Source organism: Drosophila willistoni (assembly GCF_018902025.1).
Source record: "Drosophila willistoni isolate 14030-0811.24 chromosome 2R unlocalized genomic scaffold, UCI_dwil_1.1 Seg167, whole genome shotgun sequence".
NCBI lineage: Eukaryota > Metazoa > Arthropoda > Insecta > Diptera > Drosophilidae > Drosophila > Drosophila willistoni.
This window is the reverse complement of record NW_025814050.1, coordinates 10,617,415-10,631,004: the sequence shown is the minus strand read 5'-3', so window position 1 is coordinate 10,631,004 and position 13,590 is coordinate 10,617,415. Positions and strand designations below refer to the sequence as shown.

General features: G+C 35.5%; 2 protein-coding genes across 2 annotated transcripts; one reads left to right on the top strand and one right to left on the bottom strand.

The window, feature by feature from the left end:
- The first annotated feature begins 3,088 nt into the window (after positions 1 to 3,088).
- LOC111518650 lies at positions 3,089 to 5,676 on the top strand. The gene is made up of 5 exons (XM_047010716.1): positions 3,089 to 3,152; positions 3,802 to 3,873; positions 3,953 to 4,627; positions 4,709 to 5,090; positions 5,159 to 5,676. The coding sequence occupies exons 1-4, from the start codon at positions 3,096 to 3,098 to the stop codon at positions 4,733 to 4,735; spliced, it is 831 nt and encodes a 276-aa protein (XP_046866672.1). The 5' UTR covers positions 3,089 to 3,095; the 3' UTR covers positions 4,736 to 5,090; positions 5,159 to 5,676.
- An 899-nt stretch (positions 5,677 to 6,575) lies between these two features.
- Positions 6,576 to 8,853, bottom strand: LOC6642781. The gene is made up of 6 exons (XM_002064677.3): positions 8,602 to 8,853; positions 8,198 to 8,539; positions 7,851 to 8,133; positions 7,555 to 7,793; positions 6,808 to 7,494; positions 6,576 to 6,737 (listed from the first exon to the last, which is right to left on the bottom strand). The coding sequence occupies exons 1-6, from the start codon at positions 8,730 to 8,732 to the stop codon at positions 6,635 to 6,637; spliced, it is 1,785 nt and encodes a 594-aa protein (XP_002064713.1). The 5' UTR covers positions 8,733 to 8,853; the 3' UTR covers positions 6,576 to 6,634.
- Positions 8,854 to 13,590: the final 4,737 nt, after the last annotated feature.

Sequence of the window (13,590 nt, the reverse complement as noted above, 5' to 3'; positions counted from 1 at the left end):
TTGCCCTCTCGCCGTAAATTCTTGCCGTAAATTTTTTTTCATAGGGTTTTTGTTTATCCGGAATAGGGGTAAATACAAAAAAAAAATTGGTCACACTTTTTACTCTTGTCCGCCAGAGGGCTAGGAACCTTAGCATTTCCGGGTTAGTTTTTACTCAGCCCTTAGGACTTTTGTGTGGCACCATCTGTTGAGTAAACTCTGAGTAAACTCCTAAGGCTACTGAGTAAACTCCTAAGGGCTGAGTAACTTACTCACCGGAAGTGCCAAGGGGAGTAAAATGTTGGCGCGTTTTTTCCTAAATTTGATTTATTCTAAGAACTTAATTACATAATTAAAATTAATTAGTCTGAAGTGCAGTAAGGCAGTAGAAATAAAATTTTAAAAAAATTTGCATTATTATTACCAGTAATGAAGAATTTATATTCTTTTTGATTCGTTCGATGAAACAAATTAATTCAATCGTAACTTTATATTGTGAATTTATGTCCAGTAGAAAACTTTTGGCGTTTGTTACCATATTCATTTTGGATTCAAATTTCAATTTCCAATTCTGCAAACTCAGATCACTAATTGTGGTTGTTTAATAAAAATTACAAAAATTAAAAGGCTTGATTTTAATAAATTGATCGAGTCCCATTTTTGTACAGGTTTACAGGTTTTGTTTTATTTTTTTTTTTTTAAGATGAAGAACTTTCAGTGCTGGTTGCCAACTCAGTGGCTTCTGTGGTAGTTGTCACATTATTGAGTGGTATTGATGAATTTACTTTATTTGGCGGTAAATTCCATGGTTGATTTTGCCCAAAAATGGCTCCAAAGTGATTGTCATTGCCATTACTGTCAGTTTGATTTGAACAAGTTGTTGCATTTTGAGCAGTCATCAAAGAAATCATAAAAAAAAGTAGTATCAAATGAGAGCAACGCATTTTCTTCACGTAATATAACTTTAATTTGACTTAAAGCGACTTGTAATAATTTTCTCTAAAACAAGTCGTTATATAGCCGAAGTCAAGTTAGATTTTGCCAAAACAAGTTCCCCATCGATAACAAATAAACTTAAATTTTCAAGATAAGTAAGCAAAGCCAAGTCTAGTGAATCAACAAAGTTGTCTCTATCTCTGTTTAAAGTGCATCATAGAGCAGCTGTTTAGTTTATTGTCGTGATATTTACATTTTTTACACTAATTTACTATTCGGAAATATAAATGTTTGGGAAATATAAACACAAGAATTAAGAATTTTCATTGCATGCTTTTGGGAGCGACACAAACGACTGAAATTCTGTTCATGGTCAAGAATTTAATAGAAAACTATCTTTACAACCTAAATAAAGAAAAGTGCATAAATGTTTGAGACGTATGAAGATATCAGGCTTACCCACATGGGAATGTGCACTTAACAACTTGTAAAATTGAATAGTTTTAAAGTAAAGTTGTTGTTTATGAAACCTTCAGTAAATCAGTAACTTTAACTTTAAATAAAGATGCCAGTTAACGCTTTATGTTGGTGAACCAGGTGAACCGCCTATTTTCGTGCCGTACTCCACCTGGAAACTGGAATCCCACCGGGAGCAAGTGCATCTGCCTTCGTAGCAAGGCCATCTTTGCATGCAGTCACTGTCATCGCACCTTCCAAGGACGTTTAGCTAAAATTTGCCCCATCCATTTGTATAACAAAATATATGTTAGTACTATTCAAACATAAGTCTAGAAATCTATATTTTTATCGGATGAGAATGGTGAGATAGAGTCCAGTAAATATTATTTGACACAAAAGTGTCGATTGAATAAGTAAGGTGGAAGTTTTCGCTAGATGGTCAACATTAGGTAAATTCCCCAAGTTACTTGGAGGGGGGCCCACTTTGCTCTCCCTTAAGTTTTGACTATTTAAAAGTTCGGCCTTCGAATCGTTGAGTGCAAACTGGGAAGACATAATACATATAAAACGAAAAAGAAAAGAAAAAGCGCGTCAATTTATTTTTTTACCTGTTTTATCGGAACCTGACTGACGATCAACTTTGCTCTGACACCTGTATCAAGCCCTGCTCCAGGAACAGGCACCACAAAATGTTGTAATGTAAATCTTTGCTTTTTTAACACGTGGTCTGCCACTGCCTGCTATTTGCAAAATGTTTGATGAAATTTGAAAAATTTTTAATGTATTTACGAACCATTTTTTGTTGTCCACTTCTTCTGAGATTGGGCGATGTTTGCCTGATAATGCTTTAAATAAATAAAACGTTTTTTTGAAAACAAACGAAAAGTTTGAGTCCCTCGTCAAATTTACAATTTTCAAGTTTGCAGCCCTTGGTGCAATAGGGATGGGGAGAAAATGTAAAATCCCAATAGAGATGGGAGTTAATTTAAAATCGAAACAAAAGGGAAAGGGAGTCAATTAAGGTGGGAGTTAATTTAAAATTCAAATAAAAAGGAGATAAAAGTCGGGCTTTTTGAATTTGATAAAAATGTATATAAAGTAAAAGAAAATTTAAAAAACAACAAACAAACAAAACAAACTCAAAATGGCAAACCTAAAATTCGAGATTACTCCAAGTGAAATTAAAGTTTTGGAAAGGATTCCCGAACTTCAATTCAATGGAGATTTTTTTAAGGGAGGCCTTTTTCATCAGCATCGACGAGCTATTTTTGCCGCCCCTGGTAAGTTGAAAATAGTTCAGTTCAAATAATTAGTTAGTGTTTTGGGAAATTAATAAACAATTAAAAAATTAATTAATAAATAATTAATTAAATTTTAAGTGCTACTAGGGAATATTTTAATTTAAGTTAAATAATTAATGTTAGTGATTATAATTTAGTATAAAATGGGGTATTAGAATTAGTTTTCATATTAGCTATTAAGAGTCATTGGGCAGTTGGAAAAAAACAAAAGAAATAGTATGGAAATTGTGCATTTATTAATTTTTGGAATGTTGCGAATGGGCCGAAAAAGGAAATGAAACTTGCGACGTACACTTGACCCAGGCACATTTTAATACCAGCCAAAAATTGAAAAGGTACATAAATACATATGTACATAAGTGAAAATTTACATATTTCATATATGTTTATAATTCTATAATTTTTACAGAAAAACCAAAAATGGAAAAGACCAAATTTGATATGGCAATGGAATTCATTGAAGGAGCTAAGGAAATTGTAAGTAAATTATTTCTCTTTCTACTGCAATTTTTTTTTCTTGCATACACATGCAATTCATGTAGCGTTGCGTCTATGTATGTATGAATGTACTCTGTTGATGGCAAAAGACGTAGCCCTTCAGTACCGTGGAATACTAAAATTTTTATGAAAAAGTTTATTGTATAGCTTTACGATATCGTTGTCCGATCCTGGCAAATTTCATACTTTATCTTACCCTGGTAATAAATAGTCACAAAAAAAAATTTCAGCCCGATAGCTCGTAAGACGGCTGATTAAAACGCATACGCACAGACGGACATGACCGTGAGTCAAAAAAGGTTTCGCACACTTGAAAAATCTAAATTCTAAGAGGTGTAACTTTTTTGTTAACACATAAATATGTAAATGAAAAATTACATTTATTAAACTCATACATTATATTTTATTTTGAAATAAAAAAAATTTTATTGCAGCTTTGGTTCAAAATAAAATAAAAAAATTTAACAAAAGAAACAAATTTTCATTCAAAAAGTTTTGAAACGAGCTTTATTCTAGAACGCTCTTTCGTTTGCACAATGAAAATCTACCGTTATTATTTATTTTTCCTTTTACTTTTGCAAGGTTATAACAATTGTGTATAAATTTTTTGTTTTCGTTTTCATTCCAGACGGACCGTTATGCCGACATGGTATTCAAAGTTCTTGGTCTGGCGGAAGAAGCCATGCGGGATACACGAGGGGTAAGTAAATTTTTAGCACATTTCAATTTATTTACAATTATTAAAAAATAAATTTTTATTTTTTTTTTTACATACACAGGTCCGGGGCCAAGAACAGGAGTCGCAGGCTCTTGTTCCGGTGGCAACACCACCACTGGTTGTGGTTGATCCGGCACTGCCTGCTCAGCAACAAGTAGTGATGGTGTTGCCACCAGAGCCAGAACCGGCGCTGGTTCAACAAGAACCATTGGTTCCTCTGCCCCTTGAACCAAAAGCAGAGCCAGTGGTTTTTGTTGAACCAGCGCCGGTAGCGGAAATAGCTCCTGCGACGGCAAGGAACAGGTGCTCCTCAGCGGTACAGGGGGAAACTATACTCTCGCGAGTATGGTTTCCCCACGGTAAAATGCGCGTCTGTACGCTGTGTGCCAATCGATTTACATCTATTGGCAAAATCATGGCACACCGCACAGACTGCGCTGAACGGAACAGAACAAATTGCACTAAGTGCAATTTGTTTCGTTGTTCCAATTACCGTGGCTTGTCGAACCACAAACGAAGTTGTGGGGCTCACAAGATCCTGGACTTGCGTATACGGCAGAAGCGGGTGGAGTTGGCAGGGTCTCAAGAGGTGGCCAATACAATGGATTGGCCAGCGTATGCCAGAAGGTATTACGCAACTTATGAGATCACGCCAACTTCGCTTGTGATGCAGCGGGCAACACCTGTTCCTGATACGCCGGAGGACCTCTTTGAGGACATGCTGAGGAATACGGAGGTGTGTATGAATTTAATTCTTTTTTATTTCATTATTTAAAGTTTGTAATTAAATATTTTTTTTCCTCCATTACAATTGCAGCCTCACCCGCCAGGCCAACGGCGTTAAGCACATCACATACGCCAAGCTAATAGGAGGGCAGAACCTGAGGCGGAGGACACTGGCGGCTCAGTCTATGCACGACTAGAGAAACTTCCTTCCTTATATGAGCATCCATCCCAACTCAATCGACGGTCCCCCCACATTTCTCGCGGCGTCGTCGCCGTCAAGCAGGCACAAATCATCACCAACAATCACCTGGTCTGCTTCGTCTCAGTAAGGCGTCATCACTGCTGCGATCAATTGATAGTGCTACAAGAACGTTCCATTACCTTCTGGAACTACTCCCAACTCTTTAATGTCTTAAGCACGCCAGCTACTACAACAATCCTTATTATTGCTTACATCTAGATGCTGTCAATTGGTAAAAGTTCATTCTCATTTTTTGACTTCTCTGGGTATTAAATGATCATATTATCTTTTTTTTTTTAGTGAATGGAGCAATGTGATCTACACCAGCATTGCAGAATCACGTTACTTTGTGATGGCTCATCAAGCCGAAATGATGATGTCTCACGCATAACCATTTGGGATCATCGCAGCAGCGATACTTTAATTAACTACGACTTGAATATGCCCCTGGGTCGTAATCTTGGAGCAATGAAATAGATCAAAGCAGCATATTGATTCTCTATCTGCATGTACATAGTCTGCCATCGCCACATTTCGATCACATTGTAGTGTCTGTCAATCTTAAAAATTTGATACATACGTACATATATGTAAAAAATTAGTTCTCGAACTTTTTCCATTTGACCGTTTGTAATTGTAGTTGATACCTTGATTAGGCTAGCTATGCATATTACACAAAATGATATTTATATAGAATGAGAATTTTGTAACTGCCGGTCGATAAAAGGGGGTAACTAATATAAAATAGTTAGAAAGAAGCATTGTAATAGTAATACTAACATATATAATTGTCGATAATGTAATTATGCAAAACAAAATTTATAATTGCCTTTTTTTGTTTCTTTACTTTTACTAATCATTTGTATATATTGGCTTAATGTTCACCTACATATATTCTTTATAAATTTGTTTTTGCACGCTTTAGCAGTTTACTAAAATTTGTTTTATATTTAAGCTTAACTTACTGAAATTTAATGATGATTATGCCAAAATCAAAATGAAAAGTATAAATTTTTACTTTATAACATTTTCTTTATTGTTATTGGATTTTTCTTTTTAAAATTGTAGTTTAAGCATATATATTTTACTTGTCGTTTCGTAATACTTGCATTGTTTTAAACTTTCAACAGTAAGTGAAAACGAGCTCAATGGGAGGAAGCAATTGGTGGAGAAAGAGGACATGGAGGGCGATGATGGTTTACCTATGGCAAACTATTCTCTATTCTGCTTTCTGACATTATTTGAGTCATTAACATAGCGCCAAAAAGGAAACTCAAATATAGAAATCTATATTTTTATCGGATGAGAATGGTCCTGTAAGTATTATTTGACACAAAAGTGTCGATTGAATAAGTAAGGTGGAAGTTTTCGCGAGATGGTCAACATTAGGTAAATTCCCCAAGTTACTTGGAGGGGGCCCCCTCCCTTACTTTGCTCTCCCTTAAGTTCGTTTTGACTATTTAAAAGTTCGGCCTTCAAATCGTTGAGTGCGAACTGAGAAGACCAACTCGAATAAATTGTCCGAATGGTAGAGAGGGCAAGTCGGCCATTGCCCGTGCCATCTTTTTGGCCGTCTTCGAGGATGCACCGTCAGACACATAAATTGCACAAAACGGCTCGGTTCGTGCGAAATCTTACATAAATTTCACTGTCGTGGGTGTGGACAAGACAAATGGTTGGCCTGCCTTTAAGTTTGACTGAGAATGGAATGCACACATTTGCGGTTATAAGATGAATTTAAGTCTGATAGCTGAACAAATACATAGGAATTACAAATTAATTGGACTTATCATAGTACTGCGGAGGGATAAACATCCAATTCTTGGCCAGATCGGATATGCCCTCTTGCAGGAGACGGGTTAAAATGTCCATGACAGTGCTGTGTAGAGAGAGAGAGAGAGAAATCTTTAGTAAAAGATCTTAGAATTTACCATGTGGGTCTCATTTACTTGCGATCAATGTCCGTGGTGCATTCTGGTTTAGCTGGCTCCTTGCTGGGATTTATTACCTCGTCATAGGTCTTTGTAAACTCATGTTTCGGACGATCTGAATAGATTCTCATGAAGTTCGTCTTGCATAGATATTTCCAGTAGAGTTTCTCGAAAATCGTAACTCTCTGATCGATGGCCATGCTCAGTTCAATGACTTCGTTTGAGGTTAATTTCCTTTTACTGGTCAATCGCTTGATCACCTCATGACGTTCTATCTCCTTACGTTGCTCTTCAGTAAGCTCAGTGGACCCATCACCAGCGGCCTGAGTCTGCGAGTTCTTGCCCCCACAGGGCGATATATCATCATGTGACTTCGCATCAGACACATTGCGCGGCTCATCATCATCTCGTTCGTGAATATTCTTCACATTTGTCTTTATATTCAGATGGACAAAAACATGCTCCACATAGCTATCTTCCTTCCATTTAGGATCGTCTATCGATTCGATCTCAGACAATTCGGCTTTGGCTATTTGTGTGGCTCGATCAAGTATACGATGAGCCTCCAGGACAATGGGTATCCGCCGGAAACTTAAGATCCTATCGAATGAAGAGACCCTTATTTCACACAGCTTCGAATGATGTCCCTTAAGACGAAACACTGATGGATTAAAGGTAACCGCAAAGAATTCACTGATAATATAACTAAGAAAAACAAAGAAAGGGTATTAGGGCGAATAAGTGATAGCTGATTTTTTTTTTTACTTTTGCCAACGGAACTCCATGCACTTTTGGCCATAATTGTGGACATTAACCATCTGAGTGCGATTCTCTCTTAAACACTGATTGAAATTCAAACGATTTGGATAGATGACATACAAAAAGTCAGCGCATTCCCTATCATGTAGAGGTACATCCGATTCCTCTTTATCATCGCTGAGAACTCCACGAGCCTTGATTTTATAAAGAGCCTTTGTTGACTCATAGGTAAGCAGGACCTCAACCTAGTATTTTATATTAACTATATTAATTTTGATTTTCATTTCCCTTTTACAGTTTACCTCGTTTTCATAGTCCATGGGCCTGTAGTCCACCAAGAGAGGCCACACACTTTGTCTGGGCACTGTAAGGTTGACATTCAGCAACTTCATTCCCCGATCACGTGATGAAAATGTAAATGGCAAATGATTCATCGTTATATTCTGAACCCAAATTGGTTGAGTAACACGATGATAGTTCTTTATATTAATCGGTATCAGCTCTTTGGTTAGCAAACACTTTTCTATATCAAAAGCAGAAATCTCCAGTTTGAAATGCCAGAGAAATTTACGTTTGTCCGATGATCTACACAGAGAGATCAAATATCAAAAATGAAATAGACAAGAATGGTTTCTCTTGGATTACTTACTCTACTTCATAGGTTAGATAATGCTCGCCATACAGATAGAAATAGGCTGTGACTGTGAGGGCCACCACCTCATCGGGCTGTATGCAAAGTAACTCCTGACTCACATGAATCAATCGGCGATGTGGACAATGGAAGAGTTGTCGGAACTGATTAAAACCCACGCGTGTCTGCAGTGGCTGACATTGACAGTTCTGTATGCGTTTCACTGTCAATGTAATCTCCTTCGACGAAAGGTTTTTCACCCAGAAAACCATTTTCAATGGCTGACTATGAATTTGCCTAACTGGTATCACAATTGTGTGTTCGTGTTCTTGTCGGTTCGATTTGAGTTTCTTGTTCAAACTACACAGAGAAAGAAAAAGAGACCAATAATCATTGGTTGGACTAGCCACGAAAAAACTTACCCAGCTATATCGAAACTCTCCCAGAAATATACCTTCAACATCGGCGGACGTATCATTGTTAGATTCTCTATCATTAATTTTTGATAGATCGGTGCTGGAGTTATTCCTCCGCCACAAGGTTTTTTCGACATCTTGGCAAAGTCTAAGATATATTAGCTTCCTTACTTGTCCTGGTTATCCGGGTTATATTTATATATTTGTTAAAACGTCTGTATTGAAATTTAGCTCATAGAAAAATTGATACATCGATTTAATAAAAAGCCAAGTACTAAAATTAATTTAGATATGATTTGTCCAAGAAGGGATTATTCTACTCTCAAGAACAACATTTTTGTTTGAAAATGTTTTAAATTATTTCTTGTTAGAGCAAAAAGAGCTTTAAAGATGTTTCAGTTATTTTTTATTTATTATTTGTTAATCTCACATACGTTACAATGAATATTTTATGGTCTGGGCACTAAAGAAGAAATCGAATCTCTGACTCGAAAACATCTATCTCAGGCGCTAAGACTTTAAGATATTTTTCAACAATACCCGCTCAGTTCCAAAAATTATTATTGGAATCGGATTTAAAACCTGCTTTTGATTCCCAGTCAATTTATTTGAAGCCCTTTTTTAATATTTCCAATGATGACCATATAAAAGACTGTCAAAGTTAAAGCAATTTAAGACGGTTGTGTTCAAAAAATTCTTAAAAAAACATGCCGTACGATATTAGAAAATCCCAAAAGAGGTCCTACCCTTAACTGACCAAATTCACCATGGCGTATCTAAAATGGCGCTTTATTTCAAATCTTAGTTAATATTTGCTAAAATTTAATAATTGGATTTTTGTTGGTGTGGGTATTCACCCACATGAATCTGAAACTAGTTTTTTAAATTTATCAAAAAAATAGTGAAAGCTTTTAGTGAAATTTGAGAATTTTTGGGTAAACATTGTAAACCTTTTTTTTTTGTTAATATACGTTGATTACTAAAAATTTATAGCTTTGCGTTAATACGAAAATTATGTAAATTATATTTTTCATTCGTGTATAAATGCCAAATTCTGGAGAAATATATCATCTTAATCTTTCTTATATACTTCTAGGGGATATTATAGAATTTTGTAGATGTTTTGTATCGGCCAATTAAGATAGAATATCGAAATAGGTCAGAAATATCGTTACTTAGTGAAATATAGCCTATAATGTATGTATGTATGAAAAACTTATTCGACAAATAGAACTTATTAAAGGAAGTTTGTTAAAGGATTTAAAGATTTCAAATGGGTTGCACTGCAATGGTATATGAACTACGGAGCAGTCAGATTAAACTTCTTTGATATTTTTCTTTTAAATTTTTCCAAATTAAAGACAAAGACAAATATGCATGGGTAAGAACATGCTCGTTGAACACCTCTGCCAGTTATTGGAGGCATTTTTGTCGATACTGCACTGCACTTTGCTTTGTTGTCAGTTGACAAAGTGCCAAAGGCGGTCAGGTGAAAGAGCAACACAATGCGTGTGTAAGGCAAACAATGCGAGCAAGAAAAAGGCATTAGTGCCAACTCTTCAAATGCAGTGAAATACAAATCTATTCTACACCCACGACACACCCATCTCTTGCTTCCGTTCCTCTGGCTTATCATCCGGACACCGCATAGGTGTATTGGAAACATCATTTACAGTTAGTGCGTTGACAATAGGAGTTAAAAGGGTGCACAGGATTGACAATTAGTAGTAAAATACAGTAAAAATCATTGAAAGTGAGTCTTAGGATTTGAAGGAAACGAAAAAATATCTGCAAATTAATTCCAGTTAACCTAGTAATTTTTTTAAGTCTTAAATGGAACAGATCTATTGTTTCTTAAGATATACAGCTCACAATATATTGAAATAAGAGATCAAATAAGTAATTAACACAAGGATGCCCTCAAAAGTATGCAATTGGACATAAGGAAATTCATTTTATTTACAAGATCATTTGGCAATTAACAATTTTTGTAACAAACAGCTTTTTGAATTAAAGGACAGTCGGAAAGTTCTTACTTATCATTTACGTTTTGTTGCATACTTTGGGGGGCGAAATTTGGCCATTTTACATACTTAATTACGCCATTAGTCTTTGACAGTTCAATAACCTTTTTCTGCATTATTTTTCAATATTAATTTAATTGATTAAGTTTAAATTACTTAATTAGCAATTCAACTTTTTGTTTATTCATTGGAATTTAATGCATTTCATAGGTTTCGTCATATTCTGTGAGAGTAAGTAGCAGCGTTTTACAAAGTTTTTCGTGGAATATATTTATGTGATACACGTTCGCTTTCAGTGAAAAGAGTTTTAGTTATATCCGCATCCTAACTGCAACTGACAAGCGACAACCTGTGCATCAATCACAACCTTTGACAGCATGACTGCCACGCTTATCAGACACACATTCAACCTATTTCCAAGGCATCTTCCATCTTTTGCATTCCCCACCCACTTATTTTCATTGCCTTACCCGCCAAATCCATAGCATTTACAAGGCAGCTGCAATTGACGATGGACCGACCCCACGGATGATGTTTTTTTCTCTCTCTCTCTCTCTGTATATTTCTAGTTTTGATATGATTTTTCCCAACATTCCATTTCACTCAATTTGCACTCAACTGTTTCGTTTTCCATAGTTTCAGGCAAGCTACGACGCCTGCAAGTAGGCAGTATTTAATTTAAAACTTAAATATTACTCAGTTTCTCTTGGTCGTTTTTTTTTTTTTTTTGGGTTTTGTATATATTTTGTTGGTCGTTGTTGTGGCTCGTCAGCAACTTGTTGGCCAATTGTTGTGGTTCAACTTCCACAGAGGCTCCTGGCCAGAAGGCACGGGTCAACACTTCATGGTTCAGTCAACCATTTTTGTGGCGACATTTTGTGCAATTGCTTTGGACCAATCATAATAAAAAAAAAAGTGGGTACAAAAAAAGAATAGAGCAGTCGTCGGGTACATAATTATGGCATAATTTGAAGCCCGAACTATGCCCAACTAATTACAAAATAAGAAGGAAAATAACTCTTGCATACTTTTTGGCTAAGAGCATATGGCAATTAAAAACTTTTTCATGCAAAACATTCCAGGTGAAGCTTACTTGGAGGACGGAGACCAACTTGCCTCTGTCGCCTTTCATAATTGAAAATCACGTTGAGCGTGAAGCGAGAAAAAACAGTTTCTTCGCGGCACGGACAGCGGGGGACTCGAGGAAATATAGAAGGGAATTGACATGCAGTAAGCAGCAGCGTCAGCTCATCACGGCCATAGAATATAGTGAGGACAGGTGGTTGGGGTGAAGAAGCCCTCAAGTTATGATAAACTATTTAATTGCTTATATGAGACTTGATGCTTGTACACAATTTAAAAGAGATTTTCCCTAAATCAATTGAATAATGCAACATAATTTACAACTAAATGAAAAGGACCTGTATGGCACATATCATTATTGTTAAATTGATGATGATGTTGGCCATATGGACTATAACATATAGTCGGATCTAGGGGGAGGAAATGAGGGAAATTTGCTCCAGAATGCAATAAGTTTTTTGTAATAACAGTTTTAGAAAATTCAGGGGATGAAAAAAAATATAAGCTCAAGTATTGCTTGTACACAATTTTTAAGTTACAAGGCATACGAAAAGTTATAAGCTTTTTGCAAATATTGAATACTTCCAGCCTATTGCATACATAAAGGAGCTTATTTCCCCCATTTCACAGTCCTAGATTCGTTCATAGTTTGTTCACAAGAAAAAAGTCTTTAAAAGTTTTTGAGAAATGTATTAAAGTATTATTAGTAGAGAACAAAGTTGTTTTAAAAAATATTTGTGAAACAGAACTTTTTTTTAAGGATCGTGTCGCAAAAGTTTGATCTTTTTTTGTGATATTTTTATCTTTATAAAAGTCTTTTTAATAGATTTACATTATAATATATTTTAATAAATAGGTATATTCAGTATGTAAGATTAAGTAAAGTTCGAGTAGGAAAATTAAGTCGGTATTGGACACAGTTTCGATTTATAAACTCTTGACACTAGTTCAAATGGTTATAACAAAAGAAATACTAAGATTAACAAGATAAATGACGTCATTTTCGATTCTTTAACACTAGTTCACATTATTAAAGTAAACAAAATTAAATAATTCCATAAGATAAAGAATGTTTGATATAATCCGATGTTCTTATATTAACTGTATAAACAAGGACAACTGAAAGGATTTTAAAAGGCTCCGATTTTTTTAATAGCATTCTCAATTTTACGAATAAGAAAACAAAAACAAAATTTATATTTTGCCTTCGATAATTTTGGTCAATATAATATTATATGTAGAATTTGACTTTAAAAAAACATTCCTAATAAGTGGGTAGCTTATTAAAACTTAAGGATATAAGGATAAATCATGACTCTTTTCCTAACATTTTTAGAAATTATTAGTAAATATCGTAGTTAGATTATTCAATTAAGAGAAGTTATTTTTCTAGTGAAAAGTTGGTGTAAATTCAATTTGTAAAGGTTTAAAGCAAGTATAACTAAATTGTATATCAAAAATAAAAGTTATTTATTTAGTTTCTCAAATTGTTGCCACTAGCCAACAATTGGTTTAGAGATAGGCAAAAAACGAGAATGAAGGAGGAGTTGCTGCTGGGCATGGCAGTCACTGACACTCAGCATCCGCTTTATGCCATTTCCATGCGAGGAGGAAGTGGAAGCGAAAGGCGAAACTATGGCACAGTCAGGGACCGAGATAGAGATGGAAATGGTGGTGGAGGTGGACATGGAGGTAACGACAAGAGCAAGAATTGCCAAGCCACAAAACAAAGCTATACAATAAAACAGTGAGACGAAGAAGACGGGGGGAATCGTTACGGTATGGCTGAGGCAAAAGGAGATTGGGGGGTGAAGTGTACAGTTGCTTGTGCTGTGGCTGCTGCAAACAATTATTGTTATTTCAATTGAAATGCAGCGTCTCCCTGTCC

What these genes read in the sequence shown, in the direction of transcription:
- LOC111518650 (XM_047010716.1), top strand. Translation starts at nt 3,096, where the DNA reads ATGGAAAAGACCAAATTTGATATGGCAATGGAATTCATTGAAGGAGCT. An exon ending in TTGAAGGAGCTAAGGAAATT is followed by an intron (nt 3,153 to 3,801) that starts GTAAGTAAATTA and finishes TTTTCATTCCAG; the next exon opens with ACGGACCGTTATGCCGACAT. An exon ending in CCATGCGGGATACACGAGGG is followed by an intron (nt 3,874 to 3,952) that starts GTAAGTAAATTT and finishes TTACATACACAG; the next exon opens with GTCCGGGGCCAAGAACAGGA.
- LOC6642781 (XM_002064677.3), bottom strand. Translation starts at nt 8,732, where the DNA reads ATGTCGAAAAAACCTTGTGGCGGAGGAATAACTCCAGCACCGATCTAT. An exon ending in CCATGGACTATGAAAACGAG is followed by an intron (nt 7,794 to 7,850) that starts GTAAACTGTAAA and finishes ATAAAATACTAG; the next exon opens with GTTGAGGTCCTGCTTACCTA. An exon ending in ACCACGGACATTGATCGCAA is followed by an intron (nt 6,738 to 6,807) that starts GTAAATGAGACC and finishes CTCTCTACACAG; the next exon opens with CACTGTCATGGACATTTTAA.